At 40.1% G+C, this 18,951-nt stretch overlaps 1 protein-coding gene across 14 annotated transcripts in view; it reads left to right on the top strand.

Annotated features, from left to right (window-relative positions):
• CCDC68 (coiled-coil domain containing 68) overlaps positions 1–18,323 on the top strand; it is a 60,539-nt gene extending 42,216 nt beyond the window's left edge. For 7 of the 14 annotated variants that reach the window (XM_054537991.2, XM_054537994.2, XM_054537984.2 and 4 more), the window contains 3 exons: positions 9,319–9,395; positions 12,790–12,882; positions 14,293–16,303. In XM_054537991.2, coding sequence (XP_054393966.1) covers positions 9,319–9,395; positions 12,790–12,847 — 135 coding nt within the window. In that variant the 3' untranslated portion in view covers positions 12,848–12,882; positions 14,293–16,303. Of the gene's footprint in view, positions 1–9,318; positions 9,396–12,789; positions 16,304–18,027 lie in introns of those variants that run through there. The other 7 variants (XM_054537996.1, XM_054537987.1, XM_009252393.3 and 4 more) reach the window with 5 other exon arrangements.
• Positions 18,324–18,951: the final 628 nt, after the last annotated feature.

Genomic DNA, 18,951 nt, shown 5'->3' with positions numbered 1-18,951 from the left:
AGCACAATACAATCTAATGTCCTGGGATAAGACATGCTTTTCTTCCCTCCCACTCACTTCCCCGTTCCTCAGGACCCCTGTATTAGTCTCTTCTCACGCTGCTAATAAAGACATACCCAAGACTGGGTAACTTATAAAGAAAAAGAAGTTTAGTGGACTCACAGTTCCACATAGCTGGGGAGGCTTCACAATCATGGCATGGCGGAAGGTGGAAGCCATAGCTTGCATAGCAGCAGGCAAGAGAAGTGTCAGTAGGGGAAATGCCAGACGCTTATAAAATCATCAGATCTTGTGAGAACTCACTCACTATCATGAGAACAGTATGGGAGAAACTGCCGCCATGATTCAATTAACTCCACCTGGCCCTGCCCTTGACAGGTGAGGATTATTACAATTCAACGTGAGATTTGGGTGAGGCCACAGAGCCAAACCATATCAACCCCCTTGCTGGCACTCAGCTGCTGTCCTCTGCTGGTGATGCCCCTGCCTTGCAGGAAGTGCAATGAAGCCCCTGCCAAGGTTGGAGCTCCTCTGAAGACCCCACAGCAGGTCCACCTCATTCCATTTCTTGCCGTGTCTCTGCTTCTGTCTCTGTCAAATGGCGCATCACCCACTGTGTGGAGCTGTTCACCTGTTCTACTCCATCCCTCAGTATTTTGATTTTCTGCTAATTGTCACCTGCCAGCGTTAATGTTGCCCAGTCCTGTGGACTGTGGAGATGTTCTGACTTCCCACTGGAGGCCTTATCATCTTTTGGAACTGTTCCTTCCACTACCATGTTCTTTCTGCTTTCCCCAAACAGAAGATAAAAAATCATAATAATAGTTTTTTACGTGTTAATTTTTGTAGCCTCATTTTCCATTTCTACCTTCCCAGCAGACAACTGTTCTCTTTTGGTTTTGAGAATAGGCCTCATTGAACCTCACACTCTCTTTAGACTCTCACCCTCTTCAGGCTGTATGGGACTGATTAACACACTGCTCTCAGCTCTGTGCAGCTAAAAATGCTTTGATTGTGGAATAATTGGCTCAAAACTAGTATTCACTCAAGTGCCCAGTAATAGCTGGCTAATTTATATCAGGGGACCTTCAGATTATGTGATTCATGTCACAGTGGAGCCTCCTTGTATGAAATGTTCTCTAAAGACATTTCTTCACAGCCTTTCTTACTAGCTTTTTGGCAAATGTTACTTGATAAAATATTTTTTCTTATATTATTACATATAGCAATATATTATATATTTCATGTATATATATATTTGAGACAGGGTCTCACTCTGTCACCTAGGCTGGAGTGCAGTGGCATGATCTCGGCTCACTGCAACCTCTGCCTCCTGGGTTCAAGTGATTCTCTTGCCTCAGCCTCCCGAGTAGCTGGGATTACAGGCACACACCATGTCACCCGGCTAATTTTAGTATTTTTAGTAGAGACGGGGTTTCACCATGTTGGCCAGGCTGGTCTCAAACTCCTGACCTCAAGCGATCTGCCCACCTCAGCCTCCTAAGGTGCCGAGATTACAGACATGAGCCACCATGTCTGGCCTATTTCTTACATTTTTTATGTAACTAACATTCATTCATTCCATATAAGTTGGGACATATGGATAAGCAAATAGAACAAGAAAATCACTGATAAAAGTACCATTCCTGGATACCAAATCAGCATAGCTGGGTATATCTATGTTTTGTGGGAATCTATGTGCCTGTTATATACCTGTGTGTACATACTAACTATAGAATATATATGGCACTGCACTGTGCCTATTGTATTCTCATTTTTAAACTTTCATTCATTTTTCCACATCACTAATTATGTAATTTCTTCTACACTTAATTATTGAGTGGCTACTACAGTATAGGCACTAAATTCCAGAAAACACAGAAAACAATGTTGAACAAAATGGACATGAGTCCTGCTTCCTGGAACTTACTGCCTAGTGAGTGAATTTGAAATGCCTCTTTATTCTGGACTAAATTCTTATTGAAGCTGTTCCAACAGCGAATCTTCCTATTTTGGCTCCAATAGCTTACTGCTTTAATTATTGTACGTCTGTAATATGTTTTAATTGGAGAGGTTGTTTTAGGGTTGGCATCATTCTCAGATCTTTCACTTCATATGGTTCTGGGCTCTGCTCATATCTAATTAAGTGCCCATTCTTATCACAGAGTCAATGTGTCAGTGGTACCACTGCTTCTAATTCAATTTTGTGTTCTTTAGTTGTGCCTATTTATTTATATTGTTCCCAATGAGGATTTTATCTTCCTAAATAAACTGACAACTTAACCCTGATACTGTACATTATTCAGCTGGCCTGTTGGTTAAACAGTTAGACAAGGAAGATGTATTCGTTTCCATCGTACTCTGTTTGTATATTCCAAAATTCAGCAAATAATTACTGACTATTCAGCAATTATGCCACAGAAATAGATGTCCCTCTCCTCTCATGGAAACTTCTTAGTTTGTGGCAGACTCACTACAGTAATGTGACAGAACCTCTCAGTGTTGTCTTAGAGTCTCTGTATGTAGCTCAACCCAAGCCAGTGTTTTCTTTTTCTTTTTTCTTTTTTTGAGATGGAGTCTCACTTTGTCACCCAGGCTGGAGTGCAGTGGCGTGATCTTGTGATCTCAGCTCACTGCAGCCTCCGCCTCCCAGGTTCAAGCAATTCTCCTACCTCACACTCCCAAATAGATGAGATTGCAAGTGCCCACCACCACACCTGACTAATTTTTGTATTTTTAGTAGAGACAAGGTTTCACCATGTTGGCCAGGCTGGTCTCGAACTCCTGACCTCAGGTGATCCTCCCACCTCAGCCTCCCAAAGTGCTGGGATTATAGGTGTGAGCCATTGTGCCCAGACTCAAGCCAGTGTTTTCTAACACTTGTATAAAAAAAGGCTTCAAATAATAACAGTATCTGATGAGTGACTTTATATTCTCAACATTTATTTTCTTCAATAGATAAATCTTTCCTTCACAGCAGTGGATGTTACTATGCCCATTTGAGCTTTAAAAAGTCCAAGCCATATTAATTTATTTATTCAACAGATATTTTTGTGTGTTTATGATGTGTCAGGAAGTGTTCTAAGTGCTGGGTATGTGGCCGTGAATGTGACAGATTGTCCCTGACTTCATCTTACTTATACTTTGAGGAAACAGACAACAAACAAATAAACAAGCAAGTATTCAACTTGCTTAGGAAGTGCCAAGTTCTCCAAGGAAGAATGGAAGAGTGTGGGGAGTCATAGAGTAACAGGGATTAGGGAGGGCATCTCTGAGCACGTGTTGGACCAGGTATCCAAATACCTAAATATAGTGACTTTGAGCCATAGTGATTCAATTTATTTTGTTTTATTTGTATTTTGTTATTTGTTTTTTAGGGACAGGGTCTTACTCTGTTGCCCAGGCTGGAGTGCCGTGGCGTGATCATGGCTCACTGCAGCCTCAACATCCCAGGCTCAAGCAATCCTCCTACCTCAGCCTTCTGTGTAGCTGGGAATACACGCGCACACCACCATGCCTGGCTAATTTAAAACAAACAAACAAAAAATTGTAGAGACAGAGTTTCACTGTGTTGCCAGGGTTGGTTTCAAACTCCTGGGCTCAAGTGATCCTCCTGCCTTGGCCTCCCAAAGTGCTGGGATTACAAATGTGAACCACTTCACTCAGCCTCATAGTAAATAAATTTCTATCCTATTCCTAGTGAATGGCTTATTATAAAGCTTTTAAGCTAGAATAAAATGTGCAGGGGTACACTGTCTTGCACTGCAAATTTAAGGCCACTGCCCATTTTGGAATTCCTGAAATAACAGGAGGGACTGATTCAGTTTATGAAAAATGATCATCAGAGCTTGAACAACCTTTTAAACACATCAATTTTTGAAACCATAAAGACAGCATCACTTTCTCATTCATGCTAAAATCATTTGTCTCTGTTTAGTCATGCTACATATTTTGTTCTCTTTAATCCTGAAAGCTGCTCCAGGAGAGCTAATATTGACTACATTTTGCAAGTGACAAAACTGAGGATCTGAGAAGTTAAGCAGCCTGTTTAAAATCACTCAGCGAGCAGGAGGCAGAACCTGCACTTGAGTCTGCTTAACTTTGCAGCATGTGCCTGCCTATCAATATCTGCTTATCTGGGTATTTGGGTGATATGGTTTGGCTGTGTCCTCACCCAAACCTCATCTTGAATTGTAGCTCCCATAATTCCCACGTGTTGTGGGAGGGACCTAGTGGGAGATCTTTGAATCCTGGGGATAGTTTCCCCCGTACTGTTCTCGTGGTAGTGAATAAGTCTCATGAGATCTGATGGTTTTTTAAGGGGAAACCCCTTTCACTTGGTTCTCATTCTCTATTGCCTGCCTCCACGTAAGATGTGTCTTTGCATCTTCTTTCCCTTCTGCCATGATTGTGAGGCCTCCCCAGCCATGTGGAACTGAGTCCATTAAACCTCTTTCCTTTATAAATTACCCAGTCTTGGGTACATCTTTATTAGCAGCGTCAGTACAGACTAATACACTGGGTGATTAAATGTGTGTGTGTGTGTGTATGTGTATACATGTTTGTGAAATATATATGTGTAGTCAATATATTTTTAAACACATGGTTATAACATTAAATTTGCATAATCTTTTACATTGATTTTAGTCATTGTCACAGTTACTGTATTAAATATTTTCTATTTTACTTCTAGCTTCAAGTAATGGAAACACATCCTTTTTTCCTGTGGTGGTCTTTCTATCCTAGCAGTTTTTTTTCCCCTTCCTATAGGTGATAAAATTGACTCATATAACCCTATCTTTTAAAAAATGTTTAATTCTTCTTAATCAGTTTTAAATATCACCGAAAATTTCTGCTTAACTCTACCAAAATTATTTACTTTCTTTCTGGTTTTGCATATCTTTCATCATCTTAATATACAGCTCTGACACTCGTCTTATATTTCTTACATTTCTAGTTTCTTCACTAAGGACCTGCTCCTAGGGAAATGCATTTTCAGAAATTACTCCATTTTCTAAACTTTGAAGATTATCCTACTTTATATAAGCACCATCATCCTTTAAATTTAATTCTGGAGTGTGTTGCTAAAATATTAAGTATGCAAAAATTATATTCTTTTTGAAAACTATGCCAATCAACTATCCTTAGACAGAGCCATAATAGTGGCAGGCATATTCTGGCCAGTGATTTGTAGTTTTTAAATAAAACTCATGCATATACTGTCCTAGTTAAAAGAAAAATCAGAAAAGTCTATGAATCAAGACTAAATGCCTAAATCTGGTAGATGAAACAAATCAGCATGGAATTTAAAATAAATTGAAGAGAGTCTAACATAGTAACTCCTATGCTTTTGTGTTGTTTGGTACTGAATTGGTTGAGAAACTGGGAGTTTATTCTGGGGAAAACCTAAGTAGCTTTTACCTAATTGTCCAGTCACAGAATATTTTCATTTCAATGGTACTTGTCATCAACAGAGTGTGTTTCAAATTGCTTTGTCAAGTGTAAAGTACTATAGAAAGGGACTTTTTTCTAGGCACATGCTTGGCCTATAATATGTGCCTGCCCTTGTTTGGAGTGTGTAATAGATTTACATTCATTATATGAGGGAATCTTCACCATCAGTTGATCAAATCTGAAGTACATTTCTTGGGTGAAACTTAGCTTCACTCTTGAAATTTCACAGTGAAATGATGATTGCATGTGAAGATACTGGCTCCATCTTTGAGTTATTATTCATGATAAATGCTGGGCGCTAAGAAGGGGCACAATTCAAGGCTGACTCTAAACCACTGACTTACTCCAGACCATCAGGTGGAATTTCAGAAAATACCTTGTAGGCCAGGTGCAGTGGCTCTCACCTGTAATCTTAGCACTTTGGGAGGCTGAGGCAGGCGGGTCACTGGAGGCAAGGAGTTCAAGAGCAGCGTGGCCAACATGGTGAAACCCTGTCTCCACTAAAAAAAAATACAAAAATTGGCCGGCTGTGGTAGCACGTGCTTGTAATCCTAGCTACTCAGGAGGCTGAGGCAGGAGAATTGCTTGAACCCAGGAGGTGGAGGTGGAGGTTGCAGTGAGCCATTGATGGCTGTAATGGGCCATCTAGAGGGGCTATTGCCATCTCACTGGCTGCAGCAGGAAGGCGTGGCAAGGGCTGCATTCTCCATGGAGCCCACAAGAGCCCCACCCCTGCTGGGCACACCTGCAGCTGTTTGAACCGTGGCTGCAGACTCAGGAATCCCTGCACTCCTGGGGACCTTGGAAGGCCCCCTTTGCCCTTGCAGGCTTGGAAGTGCCTGCTCCCACTGCCTGGCTTCTCCCTGCTGTTGGCACCCTCTCCAATCTCGGAGCAAAGCTGGGGCCAAGCCCGGGCACTGTCACAGCTCAGCCAGGTGTGTGCGTGCTCGGGTTAGTGCTGACATGCCAACCCCCTTCTGCCTCAACCCCCTCTGGACTTTGGGCACCAATGAGCATGGGAGGGAAGCCAAGGGGGTGCTGAGGGCAGCTTGGTGCTGGCCTGAAGGTGCCCCTTGGCACAAACAGCCTGGGTGCTATGAACCACAGTGGAAGGCAGACAGGCTCCTGGGCAGAAGGGGGCAGGTCCCCAGGGAGTCCTCACCTTCAGGACAGGGAGGGTCTAAATGCTGGGGGCTGGGCTGCCAGTCTTATGGGCTGGAGTAAGAACTTGTGTTGCCTTTTCTGGGCCCACTCATGGCTGCCCATGGAGCAATCAGCACATACTTCCTTGCCCTCTGAGGCCATGAAAGCCCCAGGCTTAGCCAGAGCTGGGCAGACATTGGGATGACCAGCTGCAGAGAGGAGCTACCCACACCAGGGCCTCCTCTCTATTGCGACTCAAACAGATATTGGGACAACCTGCCTGCAGAGAGGAGCCACCCACTCTAGGGCTTCCTCTCCGATGAGAGCTGAAAGACGATGGGGCAGCCAGCTGTAGACAGGAGCTACCCTCTCTGTTGATAGCTGAACACTTGCTGGGATTACTTGCCTAGCAGAGAGGAGCTACCTTCTCTGCTAGGAGCTGGACACTTGTCAGGACACCCTGGCTGCAGAACGGAGCTGCCCCCTGCAGGTTTCCTCTGAGCTGTTCTATTGCTCAATAAAGCTCCTCTTTGTCTTGGTCACTCTCCACTTGTCTGTGCACCTCATTCTTCCTGGTTGCTGGACAAGAACTCAGGACCCACTGGGTGCCTGGGCTAAAAGAGCTGTAACACAAACAGGGCTGAGACATGCCCCTTGCTCACCATGTTGCAGGCAAAGAGAAGGAAAGAAGAGCTGTGGCCCTTTGGGCAGCCCAGACCTGGGAGCTCCCTGAGCCAGGGCTGTGACTCTCTCTTTGGGGCCTTGCGGTTTGTGGCATCTCCAAGCTTCCAGGTGCCACCATGTTCCCCGGTGCCACCTGTGGAAGCTGATTGTGGTGCACCTGGTCTAGCCGCAGCCTCTCAGAGCCAGCACCCATGCCAGTACCTGGCACTGTGTGCCCCACTGTAGCAGTCAGCATGTTTGACTATGCACAGTGGCCGGACCCCACACTTGCTCACACACCCCTCACCATTTCACACCTGACTCGCCCTTGACAGGCATGAGACCTAGGCCAGTAGCTCGCAGCCTGCCAGGCTGAGTGGACAAAATGAGCCCAACGGACCCAAGTAAAACTCTGGCAAAGGCGCCACTGGCCTCAAAGGTTTGCAGCCAGAAAAATTACACCTTGTAACACTGAGATCGTGCCACTGCACTCCAGCCTGGGCGACAGAGTGAGACCCTGTCTCAAAAAAAAAAGAAAATACCTTTTAAACTATAATTACATGACTCTTTAAATCTGTGTTCCTTGAAAGCGAAGGGAGCTGGTGTGCTGCTGTTCATCACCTGTCATTGTTCCCCCCAGCTACCTTTTGGTCCCAGACACTTTTATATGAGTGTGTCCTTTAAAGTGCAAGCCACTGGCAACTCAGCGTTGCTCATGATCCCTCATTGTTTTAAGTCTCACTTTCCAGATCTGGGAAGTGAAATTGCTCAGTTGACTATGTTGTAGAGAAAACACTGGCTCTGGACAGGAGGACACAGCTTGGCATTGAGCTCTGCATGAATAGGATGTGGGACACTGGAAGTCTTTGGAATTCAATTTATAGTTATAAAAGTGGTACTTGAAGCTGAGTGCAGTTGCTCACACCTACAATCCCAGCACTTCAGGAGGCTGAGGCAGGTGGACCGCTCAAGTCCAGGAGTTTAAGACCAGTGTGAGCAACATGGTGAAACCCTGCCTCTACCAAAAATACAAAAATTAGCCAGGCAGAGTGGCGCACACCTGTGGTCCCAGCTATTCGGGAGGCTGAGTGGGAGGCAGGTTTGAGGCTGGGAGGTGGAAGTTGAAGTGAGCCGAGTTACGTATCCAGCCTGGGTGACGGAGCCAGACACTGTCAAAAAAAAAAAAAAAAAAGGCACTTCAACTAGAAAATCATAACCAATTGCCTTTACTCTTAAAATCTGTGCCAGGCACTAGCTGAGCACTTGACATATTTTTTTAACTCATTTTAAATCTGTGAAGAAGGCGTTACTATTACATCTGTAATACAGATGAGGAAATTAGGCACAGAGAGGTTAAGTAACCTAAATGAGGTCATGTAACTAGTGAGTGGCCGTGCTAGGATTTGTACCTGAGAACTTGTGCTCTAACCACTCCTGTTCTTAGCTGTTGCATGAACTCCCAGAATTATGAGAGTGCTTCCAGATGTAAAATATTATGTTCACATGACACTTGTTTCTTCCAACAAATTACACAAAGTAGGCAGGACATGTGTCATTTACCACTAGTATAGATATAAAGAAACTAAGGTTTCATAAGAAAATTGAGGCTATAGAGGCCATGAACTTATATTAATAGTAAAGAGCAGATGGGACCTATTTTCGTGGGGTTTATAATCAAGAGATCGCAAAAGAAAGACGAACATGTGATCGATATTGTGGGTATCTTTAACAAGGTTCCTTAAAAGTTCTTTTCATTTGTCTGTATTTTTAAATCTCTGTAAAATAAAATATGGATACTTCAGCTGTTGAATTTCAGATGCTAAATCAGAATACTCTATTTTAGTCCCTTGGTAAATTATTCATTTTTCAGGGAGTATCTGCATCTTCAGAGATAATATTTTGTGACTTTCAACTGGCTATTTTCTTTGTTGTATAGTATAACTGCAAAAACAAACTTGCTGCCAAGGAGTGAGGCGGGTGTTGGGTTGAATAGAAGCATTGAGGATGTAGCTAATAAATGTGTTAGCTATTTGATGTCTGCATTTTTTTCAATTTTAGAATAAAGAACTAAAAACCCAGGTAGCACTTTCATCTGAAACTCCTAGGACAAAGGTATCTAAGGCTGTCTCTACAAGGTAAGGTCTTTGTCTTCTTCCACCCTGTCTTCACAACCTATGTTGAACATGTTAGACATTCAATCCACTCAAGAAAGATTCCAGTCTGTCACTACTTATGTAATCATTTATTTACTGTCTGTCTCCCAGTTTCTATTCAGAACTGTGTTAATCTTGTTCATCATTTAATCCTCAAAGCCTAACACAGAAATACTAAATAAATTAATGAACAAATTTAGATATCTCTTTTTTTCTTCTTTGACCTAAAACAAGCCCAATCTCAACTCCAACACCTAGACATTACAGATCATCTCCTTTATTGTCTTTCTTCTTCTGTTGCTCATGTTTTTTATGCCATTGATGGACATTTTAATCTTTAGTTGTTGACATTTATTGAAATTGCTTTGTTGTCAACTCTAATAAATTATTAATATAAATATCACCAGGGCAAGAATAGTTCTTTTTAATTTTCTGCATTGCTAAGGACAAGGTTCTTCAACAACTATCTAATAATGAATTATTTCAGGCGATGATGATGACCTACTAAAGAAATTGAAATGATGGTTGAAACCATCTAAGTCATTTTTTAAGTTAAATTTTTGTTGTGGTTGTTGGCAGAATCAGAATCTGGGCTCAAATCTCATTTCCACAAACCCCATGAAATTATCATTTAAAAGAAAACATAGTCTCTAATTACATGTATCATTTAAAAAGTGATTAAAAACTTCCTCTTCTAGCAGCTTTTGAATTTCCCAAGCTAGTCCCTCTAGGGAAGAATCTCATTTTCTAAAAGTCTCTTCAGCCCAGTGCCGGAGGTGGAAAAATCAGACCCACTATGATTAGCATCAGTCTAGGAATTCAGGAAGATTCTTCTCTCTCTTTAAAACTGCCTGAAACAGTATTTCCCTTTGCTAATGATGTATGTAATTAGAGACTAGAGATGAAACTATTATGATTCAAGTCCTCTAAAATCTTTTGGCCTCCAGATGCTTGTTATAAACTTTTTGGCCACTAGCCCTGCAACTTCTAGAAAAGAAAAGAAATGAAGCCTGAGAGGTTTCCCAGGAGGAGATGAAATGCCTACATTTCAGAAGCAGGGAGAGTGGAGTCACTTCAGCTGGGGAAGATGTGAAAGATTTGGACTAGGAGGGCAAGCGTGACTTTCTAAGGGAAGGAAGGGTGGCTAATATTTTGCTCCCTTCCATCTGTACCATTCGCATTGGGATGGTGAAGCACTATGGCCAGTCCTAGCTGCTTGGACCCTGGAGGGAATGGGGCCAGAATGGAGCAGACAAGGAAACAGCTGGTTATCTTCATATGGTAACTACTCTAGTATTGAATGCTGAGACTCTGGCTGGTATATAGGGGTCATGTTGAAGAGAATGATTTCTTCGGCCAACTCTTTAGCTACAGCTATTAATTAGTATTTAACTAATTAATAGTTAAAGGTTTACTGTTTTAAAGATTTTTCTTCTCCCTGTGACTTGGGAAAGGTCAAATGGGGGAAATTTCCTAATTGAAGTGGTGAAACGAGACTGAATGTCCCCTTTGTTCTGTGATTTTTTATAGAAATTATCATGTTAATGATGTAAAGGAGCAGTCCCCAACCTTTCTGGCACGAGGGTCCAGTTTCATGGAAGACAGTTTTTCCATGGACCAGGGTGGAGAGGATGGTTTTGGGGTGATTCAAGTGCATTCCATTTATTTCTGTTTTTATTACATTGTAATGTATAATAAAATAATTAAAAACTCACTATAATGTAGAATCAGTGGGAGCCCTGAGTTTGTTTTCCTGCAACTAGCCAGTCCCATCTGGGGGTAAGACAGATATTCAGGCATTAGATTCTCATAAGGAGCATGCAACCTAGATCCATCACATGCACAGTTCACAATGGGGTTCGTGCACCCATGAGACTCTAATGCCATTGCTGATCTGACAGAAGGTGGAGCTTAGGAAGTAATGTGAGCGATGGGGAGTGGCTGTAAATACAGATGAAGCTTCACTCTGTTGCCCACTGCTCACCTTCTGCTGTGTAGTCCTATGCCTAACAGGCCATAGACTGGTACCAGTCCATGGCCCAGGGGCTGGGCACCCCTGATATAAAGGCAGGACTCACATTTGCAAAATAAAATATGGCCCATTGGTTGCTTGAAAAATGTAAGTGGTAGATTGGTTTTGTAAATCTGGATTCACAAATATACAATGGAATTAACTCTAGGGAGAGATTTGAGTATAAAGATAACTGTTAAGACTGAAATTAGAAAATTATGTACACATAAAAATTTAATCTTGGCAAATCTCTACACATTCTCTCAGGGAATACAAACAAACAAGGTTTTTTCTTTTTGACTTGAGCATTAGAACATATAGATCTTCCTTCCTTCCTTCCTTCTTTCTTCCCTTCCTTTCCCTCCCCTCTTCCCTCCCCTTTCTTTCTTTCTCTCCCCTTCCTCCTCTACCCTCCTTCCTGCTCCCTGCCCTTCCTTTCCCCTCCCCTTTTCCCAACTAGTCCCTCCCCTCCCCTCTACTTCCTTTCATTCTCTCTCTTTGTTTTTCTGTTTTGACAGGGCCTCACTCTGTGGCCCAGGCTGGAGTGCAGCAGCGCAATCATATTTCATCTTAACCTCAAACTCCTGGGCTCAAGGGATTCTCCCACCTCAGCCTCCCCAGTAGCTAGGCCTACAGGCACACTATCACACCTGGCTATTTTCTTTGTGTGGAGGACAGGGTCTTGCTATGCTGCCTAGGCTGGTCTTGAACTCCCGGGCTCAAGTGATCATCCCACCTCAGCCTCCCAAATTGTTGGGATTACAGTCATGAGCCACTGCATCCAGCCTGATGTTTCTTGAGTGGTTTGCTTGAGATGAGGGGCCATGTTGTTAAACAACAATAATAAAATATGCATATGCATATATGTTTGTGCATGCATATATATGTCTGTGCACATGTGTATATATATATATATACACATATATACATACACGTACTTACAGTTTTAAATACTAGAATCACACAGTGAGGAAATAAATTCAGGCTATGCAAAATGCATTGAGCTAAAATAGCCTGGGGGAACAGTTGATTTGTGTTTTGTCACCTCCAGCTCACTCTGGGGAATGTCTTCACCAGGTGGAATGGCAGATACAGGCTTTTCCTCTCTCCGGCTTCCCTCATGCTCCCTCATTCTTGCCCTGTTACATCTAGCAGAATTTGCATGCATTAAATGCTTTCACAATGCGATTCTACTGTACATCATGGGGAACTCGTCAGAATACATCTATTAACACATCTCTTAGAACAAAGCAGTTAGTTCAGATTTGATATTAATAGTATTGTGGTAGTTGAGTGTGGTGGTCTAGCCATGATCACTAGAGTTTAACATTCTCCATTTTGATCATCGTGTTGTCTTTTCAACAGTGAATTGAAGACCGAAGGTGTTTCCCCTTATTTAATGTTGATAAGGTTACGGAAATGAACTGGCTGGATGAAGATCTGATTTAGAAAGACTGCGTGAGTCTTATTTATTCTCTGAAACACAGCCCAAGTTTCATGTTAAAATGGCACAATGCCATTATTTAAATGGAACTTATTACATACCAATGGCTTTGCAAAAAGATGACATTTCAGAAAATCAAACAAATATATATTTAATGGATGGACTCTTCAAAACTTACCAAATAGTTGAAGAAACCAGGTGCCTTCTCATGATGGAAGAGAGATTCTGCTTTAAATTAAAAAAAAAAATCTGAATCTTGTTTTCAGATTTTTTTTTTCTACTGGGACTGTTTTAAGATTGTCAATTCTGACTTTTTTATAGTGGTTTTTAAGAGTATAAATAGAAGGGAGAGTGTAGATATGTATGAATGAACATACATTTCCTGCATATATATGTATGAAGGGCATGTATATGTATGAATGAGCAAACATATTTGAAAGTTAACTTTTGGATGATAAGAAAGATCTTACAGTGACATAAGTTCATCTCCTGATCCATTGTTTGTGGGAGAATTATGCTCAACTGAATTATGGGCAGGAGAAAGAGCAGATTCCTTTTAGCTAATTCCCCAACCCATATGCCCTTCTGAAGTTGAGAATCATGGCTGCCTCACCACACATCAGAGAATGACTGTTCTTCAGTAGTTTTGGGATTAACAATTGGTTTCTAGAGGTAACCTGTACACACAAACACACAGGGATGCACATGGTGTCCTCTGCCTTTGTGACTAATTTTCTTCTTGATATTTATTAATAGTATCTAAATAAAATATTGGGGGGGATAGAAAAATAATGCTGTTAGCTCATACTTCCATGAAAATGTATTTATTATAGGCTCAAAGGAATAATGACTGCTGTCTGCAGCCAGAAAGAATCTGAATTCATGAATTGGAAAGATGTATATAATGTATTTGTGAAAGTTTGCTTAAATTCTGATACATGCCTTCTTTGTAGGTGGAGTTTGTGATTGCAGTGAATAGAACAAATTCTGACTTGCAGAAATGCAGACATACAGTCAGGAAAGAACAAACTTCAATTAAATGTATAATGAGAGACCTTGGTCTCCCTAAAGGATGAATTTCCTTTAGGCCTTCGATCTTCCTCTCTAGTGTATAACTTTAAATATTTGCTCAGGAAAGATGCTGACTCTTTCATTATGGAATGTGAAATATCAGTGTTGTCCATAAATATTTGAAGGTATATAAAAATGAGATGATGTATTTATAAATTTATCCAAGTACTGTAATCCTTGAATTGTTGTGTAACTGTGTGTGAGTTTTATGCTTCATGGTATCTTTGGAAACATTTTTATTGCTTCCTTATTTTGAAGGTATATTTATCTGTTAACATTTAGGGCATAGTTACCTTATACCAGGAACAAGTCTAAGCACTTTACTTGTATTAATTTCTTTTGTCTTCCCCAAGGCCCTCAGAAGCAGATTATTCCTGTTTTACAGAGGAAGATACTGAGAGTGGTTGAGTAATTTGCCCAGCTGCTAACTGTGAAGCAAAAATTTGAACCTTTTGACTTGGCTATTGATATTCATTCTACTTGCTCACATGGTGGTCTAAGAAATTTCCCAGCCATAGAAATCTCTCTCTTTTTGCCACTTTAATCAACACATAGCTTCCTGGATGACTGCCTGTGTTATTTTGTGGATGACAGTAAGAAACAACAAATACTGATAAAATCAGTATTTTGCTGAAATGAGTTGATCTTTCACCAATTGGACTACCATTGTGAGAACTCAGTTCAGACAAACTTCCCTGCTAAAAATCTGTTTATCATACATTTATTATTTATGACTTTATGTCACACTGAAGTATTCGTGATACATTTTCAGGCACATTTGTAGGAAAATTAGGATCATGAATCCTGCTTTAAGTATTTGTAGTGTGGTAAGAGAATCCGTCTTTTACTAGGAGACCAGATTCCTTTTATACCTCATTCATCATGCTGGATTGTAATAAATTTCAGATTTTGGAATGGGCTTATTTAACTGACCTAACAATCTTGATGATTTCCGTTAGAATAACTTATTCTAAGGTCAAAAGTGGAAAGACACTGTTGGTTTTTATTTTGATTTCACTATACTCATTTTTGAACATGGAAATACAGTGGTGAAACCACCTATGCAAAAATGATAACAGTGAGAAAATTATGACAGTGAAGGAGATCTGACCTAACTAACTATCTATCTTGCCTCCAAACTGCTCTTGGTCGTTCCTGAGTGTGGGCCAAGCTAACTTAGGGAGAAATTTACTTTATAGGTTAAATTATAATAGCCCTTCCCAAAACTAAACGATTCTCCTGCCTTAGACTCCCGAGTAGCTGGGATTACAGGCACTCACCACCATGCCTGGCTAATTTTTGTATTGTTAGTAGAGATGGGGTTTTGCCATATTGGCCAGGCTGGTCTTGAACTCCTGGCCTCAGGTGAGCCTACTGCCTCGGCCTTCCAAAGTGCTGGAATTACAAGCATGAGCCACTGCACCCAGCCCACTTCTGCACTTCTGATGACCAGATGGCCCCACCTGGACAAGCAACTCCTCTGTGGCTCCCACCCAAAAGTGGACTCAGTGCAAGAGGACCATTGTCTGCACTCCTATGATTGCACCCCCGACTACTCAGCATTTCCCATTCCCCCAAACACCCGGCCCACCAAACTATACTTGAAAAACCCTAGCCTCTGAGTTTTCAGGGAGGCTGATTTGAGCCGGCTTTGTGTGTATTGAACTCTTTATTGCAACCCCCCTGCCATGATAAGTTAGCTCCATGTAGGCAGAGGGCAAGATAAACACACTGGGCAGTTACAGTGGAATGTACTACAGATGAGACCTGTTCATGACATCTCCAGGCTCACTCTGGAAATCTTTGGATTTCCTGAGAATAAAAATAAGCCATTTCAGAGACCCCCCCAAAACTCCGAATTCTTCAAATATAACTGAGTCTTTATAATACCATTAGCCTTATCATTTATTTGTCATATATGGATTGTTTCCTATATCCACTATCATAAAATTATCATTTGAAATACTTTTTTTATGAAAAAAAACCACTTCTCAGTGAAAAAACAAGATTACAAGGGGGAATAATATTTATTCAGCTAAAATAGTACTCCACAGGAAATATAGGAAAAGAAACACTAGTTCAGTTTTATTCCAAAAAAATGTACATCTAATTATACTCTTGAATTTATAAGAAGGTCTGAGATGGGTACGAAATTCATACATGAAGTCAGGAAAAGAAAAGAAACTTAGTTCTACCTTGATTACATATGTTGTTACAAATTATCATTATGAAATGTTTAAACAATTACTATAGTATATCTTTTGAATAATTGCTTATAATATGCCTTACCATAAAGAAAATTGATGCTACATTGTGTGAATTATTTGGTTTTATTTCTTTTTATATTAAAATTATGCATAAATGAATTAAGTAGTTTTTTGGTTTTTTTGGTTTTTGTTTGTTGTTGTTGTTGTTGTTGTTTTGAGACAGAGTTTTGCTCTTGTTGACCAGGCTGGAGTGCAATGGCGCAATCTTGGCTCACTGCAACCTCCGCCTCCTAGGTTTAAGTGATTCTTCTGCCTCAGCTTCCCAAGTTGCTGGGATTACAGGCGACTGCTACCACGCCCGGCTAATTTTTTTGTATTTTTCGTAGAGACGGGGTTTTGCCATGTTGGCCAGGCTGGTCTCGAACTCCTGACCTCAGGTGATACACCCGCCTCAGCCTCCCAAAGTGCTGGGATTACAGGCATGAGCCACTGGCGCCAGACCAATAGTTTTTATCTGATTGTTTATGACAATATTATCCATAGTATATGTATTGTTTTGGTCAGTGAACAGATTTTTAAATAGCTTCCTGAATTTTTCTGCTGCTTTTCCTTGGATTCAAATTGAAAATAAAATAAATCTACTAAGCTTTTACTCTATATTTGAAAAAAGAGTTATAAAATTAAGAGGAACACACACACACATACACACACATACACACACACACACACACACAACTTCTCAGATTCATTCATGTTTACTTTGAACATCTCTACCTCTCTTCTGACCTGCAAATAAATACAGAATCCTCATCAATATCCAAGTAGTTACTCTATCCACCCAGAATTGAAAAGTCCCCCAACTAATATTGCAATCATTATAACTTCCTTCTTGTCTCCCTTCCTTCCTTTCTTATTTTTTGGTGGAAAATATTAAGGAGGCAATAAAGATTTAAGTGATAATATTAATTGATTTGTTATTAAAGTATATACTAATGATGGCTTTCAGGACATGCTACCCCAAAACATGGCACCTTGGCATTTGAGAAAACAGCAGAAGCAGGAAGGCCACTCTTACTTTTCCCTCCTTCTCCCCTGAAGCAGGTCACAAAATCTAGCAAGAATTTTTTTTTTTAACTTTCCCCTATAGGACCCTCATTCATGAGGTGTCCCCCTTATACCCACCGGAAAGGAATATCCTTATTTTGGAAGACACAGGGACATAGAGAAGAATCTGAACAAACAGGCCTTGCTAATTTCCCCCGACTTTGTTAACATTAGCTCATACTCCTTTTCTCCAGTATACTTCTTCACAACTATCCACATCTTCATCAAAACTAGCATTAAAAAAAACACAGCTTTACCCATCTCTTCAGGTCTTAATTTTTTTATAAGGCTCCTATTGCTACATACAACTTAAATAAATTTGTATATTGGTCTCTTATTAATCTATCTTTTATTATAGATGCTTCAGCCATGAAACCAAGATGGGAAAGAAATATATTTATTTTCCCCTACACAAAAAAATTGTTTAAAGTTGTGGCAGAATTATGGAAAATTGGGATTTATCCTAGGCATGTAAAGTTGGTTTATCATTAGAAAATCAACTAATGTAATTCACCATATACACATAATAAAGGAGAGTAATTATATGGTAATTTTAGTACATGAAAAAATCACTTTACAAAATTCAGCACCTTTTCATGATAAAAACATTAAGCAAACTGGGAATCATAGAAAACATCATTTCTGATAACGAGCATTTATGAAAAGCTTTCAGTTAATATAATTAATGGTGAAAGACTAATGCTTTCCCTACTGATAGTGGGAAAAAGGCAAAGATGCCTGATTTTGTTACCACTTGTCTTAAACATTGTGCTGCAGGTCCTAATCATTGGAATATGGCAAGAAAAAGAAAAGAAATAAAATGAAAAGAAAAATAAAAGAAATAAAATGAAAAGAAAATAGGAAGAAGAAAAAAAGAGAAAGAAAGAAAAGAAAGAGAAAGAAAGTGAAAGAAGAAAGAAAGAAGAAAGAGAAAGAAAGAAGAAGAAGAGGAAGAAGAATAAGAAGGAGGGAAGGAAGGAAGAAAGGAAAGGGCATACAGATTGGAAAGGAAAAAGTAAAACTATTCACTTTTTGCATTTCATATAATTATTGACATAGAGAACTCTAATAAAACTACAAAACTACCAGATATTGTATACTTGAACTTTGCTAAGGGTATAGTTCTTAAATATTTTCACCCCACCCCCCACACACAGAAGGTAACTATGTGAAGTGATAGATATGCTTATTAGCTTGATTATAGTAATCACTTCACAATGTTTATGCATATCAAAATGTTATATATCCTAAATATATATAATTTTTATTTGTTAATTATATCTCAATAAAGCTAGGAAAAAAACTGGAAAAAGTGAAGTTAACAAGGTCACAGAGTACAAGATTAACATAAAAGAATCAACATATTAGCAGTTGGTGAAAAGACAGATATATCAATGGTTGGAAAAAAGAATCCATAAATAGATCCATCTAGATGATTGATTGATTTTTGAAAAAGATGTCAAAGCTATCCAATGGGGGAAGTAAAGTCTTCCCAATGGTACCAGAAATACTGGAAATGTCTGCATGGGGTGGGGGGAACAAGTAAACATTGATCCTTACTCAATACCATACACAATAATTATGCCTAGATGTAAAGCTAAAACTACAAAATTTCTAGGAGAAAACCTAGTAGATTATCTTTGCAATATTAAGGCAGGCAAGATTCTAAAATAGCACACAAAGAACATAAGCCAAAAAATA

Source organism: Pongo abelii, chromosome 17, assembly GCF_028885655.2.
Source record: "Pongo abelii isolate AG06213 chromosome 17, NHGRI_mPonAbe1-v2.0_pri, whole genome shotgun sequence".
In the NCBI taxonomy this organism is placed as follows: Eukaryota; Metazoa; Chordata; class Mammalia; order Primates; family Hominidae; genus Pongo; species Pongo abelii.
The sequence above is the reverse complement of the archived record's forward strand: the minus strand, read 5'-3'. Positions and strand labels throughout refer to the sequence as shown.